The 15359-nt window shown below is 39.4% G+C and overlaps 1 protein-coding gene across 4 annotated transcripts in view; it reads left to right on the top strand.

Moving 5' to 3' along the window:
* The first annotated feature begins 430 nt into the window (after window positions 1-430).
* Window positions 431-15359, top strand: part of LOC126347693 (probable glucosamine 6-phosphate N-acetyltransferase) — an 87706-nt gene continuing 72777 nt past the window's right edge. The window contains exons 1-4 of one of the 4 annotated variants that reach the window (XM_050002294.1): window positions 431-2065; window positions 2388-2547; window positions 5237-5299; window positions 10333-10463. In XM_050002294.1, coding sequence (XP_049858251.1) covers window positions 2048-2065; window positions 2388-2547; window positions 5237-5299; window positions 10333-10463 — 372 coding nt within the window. In that variant the 5' untranslated portion in view covers window positions 431-2047. The remainder of the gene's footprint in view (window positions 2066-2387; window positions 2548-5236; window positions 5300-10332; window positions 10464-15359) is intronic. The other 3 variants (XM_050002295.1, XM_050002296.1, XM_050002297.1) reach the window with 3 other exon arrangements.

Below are 15359 nucleotides of genomic sequence, written 5' to 3'. Positions count from 1 at the left end.
AATGGAACAGGGTTGGAGGGATCTGATAGTGGCACTGAAAGTACCCCCCACCACACACCATTGGGTAGCTTGTGGATTATGATGTAGATATATGAGACAAATCACAGATAAATTTAGAAACATGGTGTATCTTCAGGTCTCTTCTGTGCTACAATCTGCACATTGCATGCACCTAGGAACAGTCAATTTCAAACATAGTTTGCCATCTTGAGTTTCTTGTGCCCTCTCATGAAATTACAACCAGGTACAAATTTTTCTTATCCTATTTCTCAGCCTCCTTGAGTCTGGTGTTTGCTTCTAATATACATGTTGAATCTGTTTCCAGACTTAAAACTTTTGTTTTTCATGAGGTGCCATTAAACTTGCATAAATTGTCTGATTTGTGCAGAGGAAACATCTATGTTCAGACTGAAATTTGGAGTCATTTGAACCTACTGGTAACGGATGTCAGCTTAATCCTGTAACATAATTATGATGTGGCACGTGACATCATTGTGCAAAATAACAAAGATGACAGAACGCTGACGATAATTATGTTACGTCTGTTATTTTATGAAATGAAGACTGTGGTAACAGGCTGATTTATAGTGTATCCCTAGGTCTCGATTAGGCTGGAAGGTAACAGTTTGGTTGTGAGTTGGTAGGCCTATATACTGTGAATGTGGCTATGTAATCTTGGATGTGGTGGCATACTGACCTGTAGCCTAGCCTACGATCTAGATTGATTTGAAAGATGTCAGTGTGATTATAACGCAAGAAACGGGCGAAATGGAAAGATATGAGGTTTAAATAACACTATGAAGTCGAGATTTGATTACCAGTACATCTATATTTTAACTTAATATGCACGCATGGTAATGTAATGTGTGCGCGCGCCACGATACCAGTGTTGGAATGAAGAGAAACCACAGCAGAACTGAGAAGAGACTAATACATTTTAGATGCATCTTTTGTTGCCTGTTAATCCACAGAATGGTCGAATCTCTTTCCATTCACCCATACACTCTTGCTTTACACTTTACTGTCTCCTGTGAGTCTCTTCTGTAAGACTTTTAACGCTCAGAAATTACATACTGTGATACAAATGTTCTTTGACTCTGTATCCTTGGTACCAAACTGAGTTGTCACTGAATATTAGATTAACTGACGAAATCATGCAAGGTACATTATCTTAAATGCATCATAGGTACTGACTGCGGTCAATATATTGTTCACGAAAGACGCTATGTTCAGCTTTTGCAAGAAATCACGAGAGCTTCCTAACTATCCTTAATACCAGGAATCTGATTTTTTCAGTTTCACTTCTGTTCCCACCAGTGGAGTGTCCCTCAAAGCGGCATATGTTTGAGAAACAAAGACCTGTGTCCCCATTATAGATCGCAAGAATGACCCATAATATTAAATTTGGTATATAAATTAAATAATTTCCATAATTCTTAGTTGCTTATATGAGTATCATATTTCTAAGAGTGTGCCTCAAAATCAAAATACGCAGTCATGAACAACACAATCCATTCCCGTCCATTGACCCTTGCATTTAAGTACAAACAATCATTCTTTAACAGTAACAGGGTGGAACTTTCGTTGAAACATTTCAAGACTTAACTTTTGTGTCCCGGTGGTTTTTTTTTTTTTTTTTTTTTTTTTTTTTTTTTTTTTTTGGAAGACGTGATTACTGAAACATAAGTTTCGGCTAATGATAAAATATAGACTAGTTAGACTTTATAAAATCTGTCTGCTTGGCGACAGAGACTGTTCTTTTGGACATAATATCATAAGCATCGCTTATAACAAAGTTGTGCCACTGAATCGAAAATAACTTGTGGACGCGGCATGTATTGAACCGCGACGTGCGATGTGGCAACACTAGGAACAGGTGGCGTTGGATGTAAACTTCGCTACGCCCGAAAGTTTTCTCCGGCACGCTAAGTGACCTTCTGAAAGCTCTGTGTTCGGAATGTTGGGCTGACAAGTTATGAAGGACACACAAGTCCCTGGAGTTCGTAGTTAACGGTCATATTCGCAGAGAACTGCCAGCAGCTGTAACATGGTGTTTAGAGAGCAGGTAACTATGACAAAAATATAGTGATTATTTTCATTTGTATGTGATTAAAGCATTGTTGACAGTGTAAGCTACTTAAGCATATGTCACATCAGCACTGTAACAACAGCTGTCAGTGTGTATGACATGAGATAAGATAATTTACACCGTGAAAGTCGCTTATACCTAATAATTTACACCGCGAAAGCCGCTTATACTTGATTCAATGGGAAACTTTACCTCTCATCTTTGTGGTGTAACGTCACATTGTCGCTTTATTGCATATAATTATTTGTATTGTTCCATCATGTAGCCGTATGTAGATTTGAACATTACTTATTTTCAGGACACACATGCTCTACATCATGAGCCGATGTACGATCCAGAGTTACTTAAAAAGCTGGACTTTTCTCAGTCACCAACAAAATTTAATCCTCCTGTTACTGCAGTTAACCCCGGAGAAAATCTTCTAGTTCGTCCCTTGTGCCGGGCGGATTACGAAAAAGGTTTGTAGCGTTTTTGTAGTATGTAATTATAATTATTAATTTCATGTTGGCTGTTCTAATTTACATTCCTTGTTAAAAATGTGTACGTTGCTCAGTTAACATTTTATAATGATTTGAAAAGAAGAGCATCATTGTTAACGATAAAACTCCAATTGCCTTTGCTTGGAAGTGGGAACTAATAAAAATTCGTGGACGGATAGCCCAATTCCATGGGACGCACATTGTTAAACATATACCATTGTTGTGGAACAGTGTAACGTAGTTAGCATTACTGGAGTATTTAATTTATTTTTGTGCAATAGATTTAAAACGACCCTTCATAAGAATTACATTAACTTGCAATAATAATTCGCAGGAGTTCTGTATTATTAATTATAGTGTTTTCATTCTCTTCCTCAGAAAAGCAGCTATAGGTATCATATTTAACCATTAAACATGTTACTCTCAGATATGTATGGCTAGTCACGTGAACAAAATACATGAAGAATTATGGCTGAAAATAATCATAAACATGGTAAAAGCATACAAGAGACTTACAGGAGAACGTAAAAGAATAGATAGAGAAAACTGAAACAGCTGTGCATTTTTGGTTAAATTGAATGGTGCATTGTGCCTCACCATGTAGACCAAACTGACCAAACAAATTTAATTTGCATGTTTTGCACACTGATATGATTTACTTTCTTCTATTTAATCTTCATACATAGTTATAGTGTCACCTGTTACTGAGATGTTTTACAAAATATGTAGTAGTAGCCCTAACACTGATCCCTGGTGGAGACTTATACCATATTTTTCTTCTCTCTTGGCATTTGTGATTTGAAGGTGGGAAAAGACAACAGATGGTTTGCAACCAGTTTAATATTTTGCACGTCCTTCATCACACGTGGAACAAAAATTACTTGTTATTACTTAATCTGCAGTTCCAGAAATTGTGCGCCTTCAAAACATTAAACTTCTGCAAATTATTTTATAGAATTCCAAATGTGTCTCCATTCTAGACTTTATTTTATGCAGCGCTCTAGCACGTTGACAGTCATGGGGCTAGTGGCGGACATAGCAGAGATTCCACATGACGCTGTGTACCTCTGTGGCCACATGATCCAAGATGTTTAGTATAGTGTATCTTTGAGTAGTGTTTAAAGTGCAAAAGACAAAGTCCAAGATGTGGAACAAGGCATTGTACCTAATTTCCTGTCACCGGTTGTAACTCCAACAAGAAACGCAAATTAATGCACAGTACTGCATTATATACTGTTCCAAACATAATTCAAAGTGTGGCTATTGGCAGGCACACAGTGCTGGGCATGACCCTGCTGTATGTATTGGCAGCCTCAGGGCATTCAGTGTGTTGGAATTGCTCTTTCCAGTAACTGCAAAATAAATCTATTGCTGTTCGTTTTGGCTCATGCAATCTACTGTTGCTAGGAGTAGGAAAAGACAAAATATAATCAAGAAGCATGATTCTGCGTAACCAGTACCGAAAATCAGACTTCCACACTTGCTAGTCCTTCATATTTGAACATACAAAGCTCAGTCAAATGAGTAATCATGCATAGTGTCAGTAAGAAACTGAGAACACTGTGCACTACTGAAGCCAAAGCAAATAATATCTGCCAGATCAAAATAGTGAAAACTGATGATACACACATATTATATATTTCTCACTTAAAAATATAAGAAGATTTCAACCTGCCAAACCTATGTAATGTGCATAATAGTACATTGAACCAAACTAAAATACATACACCACAACAGATGTAATTTAACATATATTAGACAATAGATAGACGTGTATTAACAGTACTGTACATGAGGCTGAAGGATACATATACACTGTAACAGAGCTAAATTAAATTTTATGGCACAAAAACACTCAAACTGAAATTAAATTATATGACACCAAAAGGACAGTATAAGAATTTTACACGTCTCAGTGCTTACTTGTTAATCAGTAAAGTTTTCTGTCTTGATTTATCTACCTGCCGATGACCCAGTGCCTCTGCTACTTGGCGACTTGGTTCATTGCTTGCTTGAGTGTTCATAACCAAACAAGATGTTTCTGCATTCTTAATAGAAAATGCGAATTAGTTGTAGTTTACATTATATAGTGTTGAACTATGCGAACTAGTTGTAGTTTACATTATATAGTGTTGAAATTGGTTAGCCTGTGAAAAGTGAAGGACCGAGTTTATGCACAGTCTCTGCCTGTCTTCAGATGCATGAAGTTTTCTTTCATATAACAGCTACTGTTATATGCAACAAGATCATATTATATACTTTATAAAATTCTTACTTACAAATTTTATACAGTAAAACTGGATCAATTTCTTCTGTGGTGACTGTCTTCAGATGTTGACACTTATTTTCTACTTCAGTTTACAGAGGCTGTTGACTCTGTCATAAGCCAGACATGACACTAGTTTCACAGGCTGATCCAGGAAGTGTACATTTTTTACAGTCTGTGATCACAGACCAAACTGATAGTCTGATGACAGATTTTGTGACCATATACTGGAATAAAAGAAACAAATTCAACAATTCCTGGATAACTGTTTTTATTCATGAATATGCCACAGCTTGTGAAGCTGCTGTTGCTGTCATTTTCTTGTCACTTCATTTGGCTCTGTAAATTACATTATGCTTACAGGGTGAAAAATTTTCTGACAGAATAAAATTCAACTTTCAGGATTTGTACAATTGCTTGGGCAGCTGACAAGTGTTGGAGATATCACAAAGGAGCAGTTTCTTCGTAAGCATTGCATATATTCATTATCTATCTATCTCTCTCTCTCTCTCTCTCTTTCTGTCTGTCTGTGTGTGTGTGTGTGTGTGTGTGTGTGTGTGTGTGTGTGTGTGTGTGTGTGTTTAGACTCATACACACAAACTTTTTTAATGAGAATGTTTCAGTACCATGAATACAATGACACCAGTTAAAGAAAATATTTTGAATGCTATATGAAAGTAAATTTTTGTGTATCAGTAATAATGAAGCAAAATCCCTGAAACAAAGGTTTCTTATATATATATTCCAAGACTTACCAAGTGGGAAAGCGCCGGTAGATAGGCACAATGAATAAAACACATAAACACACACACAGAATTTCGAGCTTTCGCAACCGGCGGCTGCTTCGTCAGGAAAGAGGGAAGGAAAAGGAAAGATGAAAGGATGTGGGTTTTAAGGGAGAGGGTAAGGAGTCATTACAATCCCGGAAGCGGAAAGACTTACCATAGGGGGAAAAAAGGATAGGTGTATACTCGCGCGCGCGCGCGCACACACACACACACACACACACACACACACACACACACACACACATCCATCCATAAATGCTTGTGTCTGTGTATGTATGGATGGATATGTGTGTGTGTGTATGCGCGAGTATATACCTATCCTTTTTTCCCCCTTACGTAAGTCTTTCCGCTACTGACGAAGCAGCCGCCGGTTGCAAAAGCTCGAAATTCTGTGTGCATTTTTGTGTGTTTTATTCATTGTGCCTATCTACCGGCGCTTTCCCGCTTGCTAAGTCTGGGAATCTTTGTTTTTAATGTATTTTTCCCACGTGGAAGTGACAACATGTGTCTCATATTTCAATTAAGTTTACAAACAGTTTAATCATTCTGATACCAAATAATTCTTGTAGTTAACTGGTGTGCCTTCATTACAAATGTATGTGCTATCTGTTGTGGTACCGAAATAGCCATTTGTTGGTGTGTACATGTGTGATTTTTGCATTAAGGTAGCCATACTCTGTATGTGGACACTACAAGCTAATATGGAGGTATAGTCGAAAATTTGTGAGAGCATCAACAGTTTGTGTAAGGATGTGGACAATGTGAGAGAGGCCTAACTTCAAATGTTAAACAAGGTAGCCATCATCATCATCATTTATTGTATTAACGGGCCTTTGAGGCCTACTGCTGAAGAACAGTAGGAAGAAAAAAAAACATTACAAACACAAAAACCCCAATAAAAGGAACGTCTGTCAGTCACAAGAGAGGAGGTATTTGCTGCAGATGGCGCTCTCATTTTTTCGTGATGTCTCAAAAAGAAACCATATATCTTCCACTCTTGACGTATTAGACAAGGCCCCCAGTTCCACTTCTTGAAGGATCGGCGTCACTCGATTCTTCCATTGTGTTCTTGGGCACCCTCCCAGGCATTTTCCCATGGTTTGAGAGTGGAGGACTCTCTCAGGAAGGGAACCGCCCACTCGTAAGATGTGACCAAACCATTGTAGTCGCCTCTGTCCCAATATACGTCCTGTGTGCCGCTTTCCAAACCTCTGGTACAGGTCTTCTTTCTTTCTCCTTTCCCATTTACCTTCCATTTTATTGTAGGTGGGGCCATAGATCTTTTGAAGTAGTTTTCTTTCAAATGCACATATTGAATCTTTTGTCGTTGCTGATGGCACCCAAGTTTCACAATCGTATAAAAGTACTGGCCTCACCAGTATCATGTACAGTTGAACTGTGTTCTTCTAAGATATCAAACGAGATTTAAAAAAAAATGTTCAGATTAAAGAACACGTGATTAGCACTTGTTATGCACTGACGCAATACTTTCGTCACTTCACTTTTGTTCGTTAATATTGAGTCCAGGTACTTGAACTCTTCAACTCCTTCGAAAGCATGCCCATCTACAACAATGGAAGGAGGGAGAACTCGACGAGATTATACTCCAAGGTATTTAGTGTTGTCATCATGCACCCCCAGCCCAATTTCCTTTGCATTTTGGAGGAATCGGGAAGTATCAGCACACATTTGCTCTAGAGTGTTTCTTTTTCCAAGGCCAAATTGAATAATATTGGCACCAATAGATCTCCTTGTCTCAATCTATTTTGGATAGTGAAAGGTGGTGATAGTTGGTTGCCAAACCATACTTTAGAAGTTGTCTGGGTGTAGCAAGCTGCTATTAGTCGGATGTATTTCGATGAGATGCCAAGTTCCTCTAATGTTTCCCATAATGTGATGCGGTCAGTGCCGTCATAAGCTTGCCAAAAATCGATGAAGATGAGGTGTAGTTCCTGAATGAACTCGTAGAACTTTTCTCTCAGCTACCTCAAAGTAAATATGTGTTCAATGATATACCGTCCAGGGATGAACCAACATTGGTATGCACACACAATTCTTTCAGCCTGTGGTTTCATTTGGTTTAGCAGTAGAGTTGCAAAGACTTTGTATCCAGTTTCAAGAAGTTAAATTCCTCGGTAGTTGGATACTTGGAGATGGGACATATAATTTGCTCCCTTCCATTCTTCAGTAATTATTTCTGCTGCCAGATGGTGGATGTTAATCATTTCAATGCATCCATCAGTGGTTGTTCTTCCAAGCGAAGCATCTCAGCTGTGATACCACTACTTCCTGGGGCCTTGTTGTTCTTGAGTGGTTTTAGGGCAGCACTGATTTCTTCCGCTAACGGTTCAGGGACTTCTACTAATTCATGGTAACTCTTATCAAGGTAGCCATAACAAATTATTGCCGTTTGTTGTCAGAGAGAGAGAACAAAAAACTTTTCAATGCTCACTGTTCCTTAGTAAAGAATATGCATAGAACGTTGGTTGGCTGCTGAGTTATGCAGGCTTAGCTCTGCATCAAGCCTCTGCCCTGAGGTGCATGAACTAGCACACTGGCAACTTCCTATGATGCAGCAGGATGATAAGTTTTTAAACCTTTTCACAGTCACCCCTTGTGTACTGCCCTATATATCATTATCTTGCTTTTGAGTCACAATTATGTGCTAGTAGGGTAAGGTGGCTTGATGTGCAAAAAAATTTGTTACCATCATTCAGTTACAAAGGGAGGCAAATTTTATCTGCAACGTCTTCTGAGTAGACCCTTCCCCCTGCCAGTGCTAGGGCCAAATCATGTATTACTTGGAACCTACTGCTTTCACTGAAGTTTATGAACACTATATTTTATGGACTTTAAATTGTGCAGCACTTGACCTAGTCATCATTTTGAGTCTCAATAGGATTGGTGCAGTCCTAATATGTTGCACGAGCAATGATGTACTGGAATGTGTGAGAGAGTAGTGGAGATAGAAAGGAAAGACGGGAGAAATACAGTAAAGAAAGATGAATGTGTACAGCTGAAGATCTGAGAGTAAGAGGCCATAAAAAGAAACTGAAAACACAAAGAAATATCTGGAGAAGTATTATTAGTAACATTCCATTTAAAGCTGAAGGTACAGCCTTTAAGGAAGCTAAACGTTTGGCTGACATTATTTGTTGTCAATATTTTGTTCTCTAGACCTGCACCTCAAGGTATGTACAAAACCATAGTTAACTTTCTGAAAAACTGTGATTTCTCTCTTGTTGAATGAATTGTGGCTGTCATTACTAAAACAGGTACAAGGGTGGACAAAAATATGGAAACACAGCAAGAATGCATCCTTGAGCCTAAATGCAGATGCTAGCCAAGTCTGCAGTTCACAGTGCTGTATTTGACCACAAGTGGCACATGTGCAATGTTGTCAGTACGTTTCGAATGTCAGTCATGTCAGAACAGTTTTCTGGGTAATTGTGAATGCATTGTGCAGAGCCAGGGGCATTTGAATGTGGACAGATGGTTGGTGCTTGTATAGTGGGTGCTTCTGTAACCGAAGCAGTTGAATTGTTTGCTGTTTCAAGAGGCGCTGGATTGCTGACTTACTACATACAGGGAAAGCAGAAAAAACGTCACCCACAAAATTACAATACATACAAAAGTGTTGGTGGAGCGGTTTTGGCGGACATCCTTATAGAGAATTGTGACAAAAAATAAGGGGACAGCAACTGCGAAAGTCACCGCAGAGCTGAATGTCGCTCTTACTGATCCTATCAGCACCGACACAACACACGTGGAGCTTCATAAACAGGGAATTTCAAAGCGAACTGCAATTCCAAAACCACGTGTCAGTGATGCAAACACCCATAACAGGAAAACTTGATGCTGAAGCTGTAAAAACTGAACTCTGGAGCAATGGAAGAATGTTAATTGGTCAGATGAGTCTTGTTTCACTATGTTTCCGATTTCCGGCTGCACTTATGTCCCAAAAGTGAAACATAGTGAGGTTCAGTGATGATGTGAGCTGCTATATCATGGTATTCTATAGGCCCCATCTGTCCCAAAAGTGAAACATGGTGAGGTTCAGTGATGATGTGAGCTACTATATCATGGTATTCTATAGGCCCCATGGTTCCTCTGTAAGGTTGCATTACTGCCAAGGATTATGTGACCATTTTGGCTGATCAGATTTATCACACAGTACAGTGTTTGTTCTGCAATGATGATAAGTATCCCAAGACAACAGGGCCCCTGTTCACACAGCTCGCATCATCCAAGTCTGGTTTTGTGAGCGTGAGGATGAATTATATCTCCCGTGTCCACAACAGTCACCAGATTAGTGAGCTTTTGTGTGGCTTACTTTGGAGAGAAGGGTGTATGATTATTACCCACTTCCATCATCATTCCTGAACTTGGTGCTATTTTGCAGAAAGAATGTACAAAATTCCCTTGAAAGCCAGACGAGGCCTGTATTCATCCATTCTGAGATGACTGGAAGCTGTTTTGAGTGCCAGTGGCTTTCCTGCCCCATATTAAGCCTGGAATTGTGTTTTCATATTTTGTTCCACCTTCTGTATCATCTGATGGTTTAATTTTGTGTCTTGGTATTATAATTAAATCCAAATAATAGCTTTTGTTGCTTTCATTTTCATCATTCAGGTTCTGTTTTATTAATATTCAAAATCCTTTGATTAGGTAATACTATGAATAACATGGTTTTATTTTTATTTCCATTAGGGCGATATGCTGAAATGAAGGCATGTAAAAATACGTACTTCATCACAGTAATCGAAGATACAATAACTAACAGAATTATTGGTGCTGCTACTCTTGTTATAGAGCAAAAATTCATTCATGGATGTGCAGTGGTGAGTATTTTCAAGTCCAGACATTTTAATTGAAGATTTCTCCAATGAATTTGTATTCAAAAGGTGTTGACATGAATTCTGCATGAATTTTTGGCAGTGACTCTTGAGTGAGAGTTACTGTTAGTATTATCATGCTTGGGCAGTGATCAATGTGATATGAGAGTCAGAGTTTTACCCTAAAAAAGAGGACACATAGTACATGTCATTCATCAGTCACCTAGAGTGGTGGTAAGTCTCATTGCCAAAATTTCATTCCGAACCAATTGCTCAAATAGTAAACATGTAATTTGAAATAGAATTTGGTTGTTGTTAGAAAAAATATTGGGGAGTATTGAAAAAAGCCGATCAGCTTCCTATTCTAACAGAATGTTTCACCTAAATCGCCAGTCTGTTCTGAGCCAGCCAGCAGGGTGTATACGACCTGGGACAATCGGGAGATCTGGGAAAAACCTGGGAATTTTTTCATCGGGGAGAAAACCGGGAAAAACCTGGGAATTTTTTAGAATTCTGGGAATTTTCCATTGTTTTTGTTATCAGTTAAATTTTTGTAATTTTGAGTGGTAAGGACCGATACTCTAACAAAGGATATTACTGTATCCCATGCGAGAATGTACGATGAATTTCTTAAATCGCAGAGCGTTTGACTCTCATTTAAAAATCGACTCTTTGATGACTAGCCATTTTGATGAATTTCAAGCCCAGAAGATCAGACATTTATGTCGTTATTAAAAATTTTACTGGCACATATGTGTGATATATCTTAAAGTGTAATACGCGCATGAAAGACCAACATTATATGTGAAAGCTTAGCCTCTCTTGCAGCGTATTAATCTTATAGACCAATATTATATGTCAAAGCTTTGCGTTTCGTGTAGCAATACTATGTATATTAATTTAAACCATTAACTTTTTCTGTTTGTGTGTTTGCACTACTTAACAGTGGTGTTGCTATTGGCTGACTACAGCACGTGTCCTAACCTCTGAATACCTGCTGTAATCGGCTGGCGAGATCACGTGACATGAGCTATGACTGGCGTACAAAATCGCATCGCAATCTCGATTTCAATTCTTCGGAAAGTAACATGTGGCGTTTGGTGGAATTCGAAAATATGCAGCGTACGTGTTGCTGTACATCAAAGATCTTTCCAAAACACGTTTTTTCCCTGTGTTTAGTTTTCTAAAGCGCCGGGAAATTCTACGCTCATGTATAAAACCATAATCATTCAGAGGACTGAAGAGTTACACATTTCCGAGAGAAAATATCCTGTTAGTTAACAGGGAAAAAGTATGTTTTCACTCGGGATAAAGCGTATTTTAACCGGGAAATCCGGGAGAAACACAGGAATTTTTTTTTCTTGTCCACGTATACACCCTGGCCAGTGGAAGTCAATTCGGACATGCAGTATTTAAAGACAGAGAATGGCATTTGTAGTTTGTAGTTGAAACAGGCATTATAAAATACAGCTTCAGTATTGTTTATTCTAACAAAAAAACTCTTAATAGTTTGGAATAAATACTTATTTCTTAGTGTTTCGTCATTTGTTTCTGTATGAATCTTCTTGACCCCAATTCACCATCTGTAATGTTCTCACATGCAGGCCTCATTTGAAGTCATATTTCAGCCCCAATTGATAATAAGATAAATTATAGTAGGAATTTCCTGTGAACAAGTTGACATTGCAGATATGTACTTGGGTGAATCAAATATAAATGGGATATTTGTTCCCAAGAATCAGTGGTTGGTAGGACCGAACCTGCACCTCAGGTATTATTGGATGGTGCCATTAGGAGTGGGGAGACCCAGGCATTACATACTTCTAGCATCTTCATCATAAACACTCACAATGTTGGAGCAACAGGTGAATAATTAGAAAATTTCGTGATAGTGAAGGAATTACAGCGACAGAAATTTTATAGAATTTGACTGCACATTTCAGTGATCAAACATTGTCAAGGACATGTGTTTTTGCGTGGCATAAAGAGTTCAAGGAAGGACAAGATCATATGGAAAATCAGTAACATGATCGCCATCCTCAGACCATCATTAAAGATGAAAATATTCGAGCAGTTAGAGACATCTTGAAGGTGATCAACAAACGAGAGTATAAGAAGTTGCAGAACAGGTCAGAATAAGTTATGGAATCTCTCATCACAAATGACCTATAGTTGTTCCAGTTGGGTCCCTCGTCTTTTGCCCAAATGTCAAAAGCTGAGACGTTGGGATGTCTTTCAGAGACCTACAGCTAGGTCTGTGAAAGAATGTCATTTTTTCCCCCCAGATTTCCGTCTGACAAAATGTAGGTCCACCACTACACTCCTTAATTTAAACAAGCTAGTAAGGGGTGGCGAAGAAAAGGGGAGGGAGCCCCAGGGAAAACAACTCAAACGTCAGCTGGCAAGGTTCTTTCAACGGGTTATCTTTATTGGAGAGGCAACACACAATCGGTAATACTGTGTACTATTGCGAGCTGTTGAAGGAGGTCGGGGAATGCATATTGCCGCAAAAGATGACAGACCAATTCGACAAGTCATCCACATCAATGTCAGGCCCCATACTGCAGCCCTAATGTTTTCCAAACTGTATCAAATAAACCGGACTCAACTTGATCATCCTCCTTACAGTGCAGACCTATCTATATGTGATTTCCATTTGTTTTGACTGCTTAAAGAGGCTCTAGGAGGGCACCTATTTGAAGATGATGAGAGTGTGGAAGGATTCATGCGCAGTTGGCTCCTGATGCATTAGCCTCATTCTACAATGCTGCAATACAAAAACCATCCTTCATGCTGGTAAAAAATTATTTCTAGAGTGGGAATCTATGTGGAAAAAGAAATTTCAGTCCGCCCCCCCCCCCCTTTTTTTTTTTTTTTTTTTTTTTTTTTTTTTTTTTTTTACAAATGCTCTGAAATGTCTACTATTGGCAGTAGCAGCATGGGTTGTTTGCACTAAATAGCTGTATGTAACAGCAACTACAATGATTGTTAGTAGCCGAACACAGTATCAGTTGATCGGTGTCAGTTGATTCACAGAGGAGAACGAGCTCATGGGCACATGGGGCCAAATCAGTCCACTAGCTGCCCTCAGCTGATCAGCTGGAGGTGCTGTTTTTTCATTGCTGGGAGTACCTTCCCAGACGTAGATGTAATGACACTTATCGATAGTTCTGAATCTTTCCTTGATACATCCAGAGTGGTTAAAAGATCTGTTCCCCTTCGAATTGGGATGCAGTGTTGAAAATGAAAATGACCGGGCTGATGTCAGATAGAATGTTGAGGTGGGATCAGGCATTTGCTTGAGGAAGCCTTGTCAGTTTTGGGGCAGTGCTCTGATTCCCAAGTGGTGGTGGAACCGTAGCTAAAGGCTCCAAAGACAGTGTGGGAACTTTGGAAGCTGGTTGCACCCGTGCTGGTACCAAGAGTCTTTGTGGTTCTTCTAGTGGAGGAGCTGGGTCAATGTCCAGGAGAGTCCCCTTTAATAGATGGGGTGAAAGGATCAGATGCCCGTGTTTACTGGAAGCTGTTGAAGAGCTGGGTGTGGGGGTTGTCACTCTTGTGGTGCCTCAGGACAGCAGAGAAATCTGGTCACTGTGCAGCAACTGAAGCTGGTTGCAGTATCTGTGCAGCATCCTATGTACAATCGCTACCAGAACCAGCTGACATCCTTGTTGTGCTGCAATGGACATCTGAATCCAGTACAAGGTCCACTCGAAAGTGTATGCACCCAATGGAGCACTCGTGCAAAACATTGTTGCTTCCTCTTTGGCTTACTCATATGGTATGAAGAGAAGATGCAGCAGGATCATGAGGATGCCCATGCAATAATTTCTTAGGATAGATAAAAAGAGATTAAGAGCTTTTTGTGGTTTAGTTAACACCTTAGCTTTTCCCATTTGTTTTTCAAAAGTACGAACAAATTGTTTTGCTGAACCGTTAGCAGCTGAGTGAAGAGGTGGTCTCATTAAATGCTTAATGCTGTTGAGAGTACAGAATCACCGAAACTTGGATGCCGTGAACTGAGGTCAGTTGTCCATAATCAAGATGCAGGAAGCTGTTTTGATGACCTCCACTATCACCATGTCTGGTGCAGTGTGACAATTTAAAGAAAGTGAAAAAAGGAGTCCACAACTATAACCCCATTGTTCCAATAAAGGAGCTGAAGAAATCAGAATTGACATGGTCCCATGGCTAAGTATGTGCTGTCCATGTAGAATAAAATTATGGGGGGGGGGGGGGGGGGGGTTGAAGTGCTCGACAGGATGTACTATCTGTGTGACATCATTATCCATACGTGGCCATTAGGTATACTGACTCGCCAATTGCTTCATCTGTGTGATTTCCCAATGCGAATAGTGGAACAGCTGCAACAGCAGTTGCTGCAGGCATGTTGACACCACCACCCAGCCCTTGTATCTTCTTATGTTAATAGCAGAACACCCTAACAAATTTGAGAATTATGTCATCGGACAAAGTAGCATTTAATGCCTGTTGGTGAAGTGGCTGATAACATGATGGGGCATCCCAAGTGGACATGCTGGTAAAACACTCTGGAGATATGTTATGCCTGGATGGTGCTGCAACATCTTTAGAAAGAATTAGAAAGACCTCCAAGGATTGATCTGTTTAGGTGTCTATCTGTAAACTGACTATTTCCTGCTTGTGAAAGTCCAGGCCAGGGCCTGTAAGTGCACGGTGGTAATGGTGGTTTATGGTCAAAACCAACATCTCTCTCTCTCTTTTATTTATTTTTTTTTTTTACCTTAATTAATTTTTTTGAACACAAACTCTGTGGTTTCAGTACTATTAGCAAGCTTGTGAGACAGGATTTCCCCAGCGCTATGCAGTAGGCATCTGTAGCCAGAATTAATGGTAAATCCAGGTGATACACCATTGGACAGG

Source organism: Schistocerca gregaria, chromosome 1, assembly GCF_023897955.1.
Source record: "Schistocerca gregaria isolate iqSchGreg1 chromosome 1, iqSchGreg1.2, whole genome shotgun sequence".
Lineage (NCBI taxonomy): Eukaryota > Metazoa > Arthropoda > Insecta > Orthoptera > Acrididae > Schistocerca > Schistocerca gregaria.
Note: the sequence above shows the minus strand (reverse complement) of the source record. Positions and strands in the feature narration are given on the sequence as shown.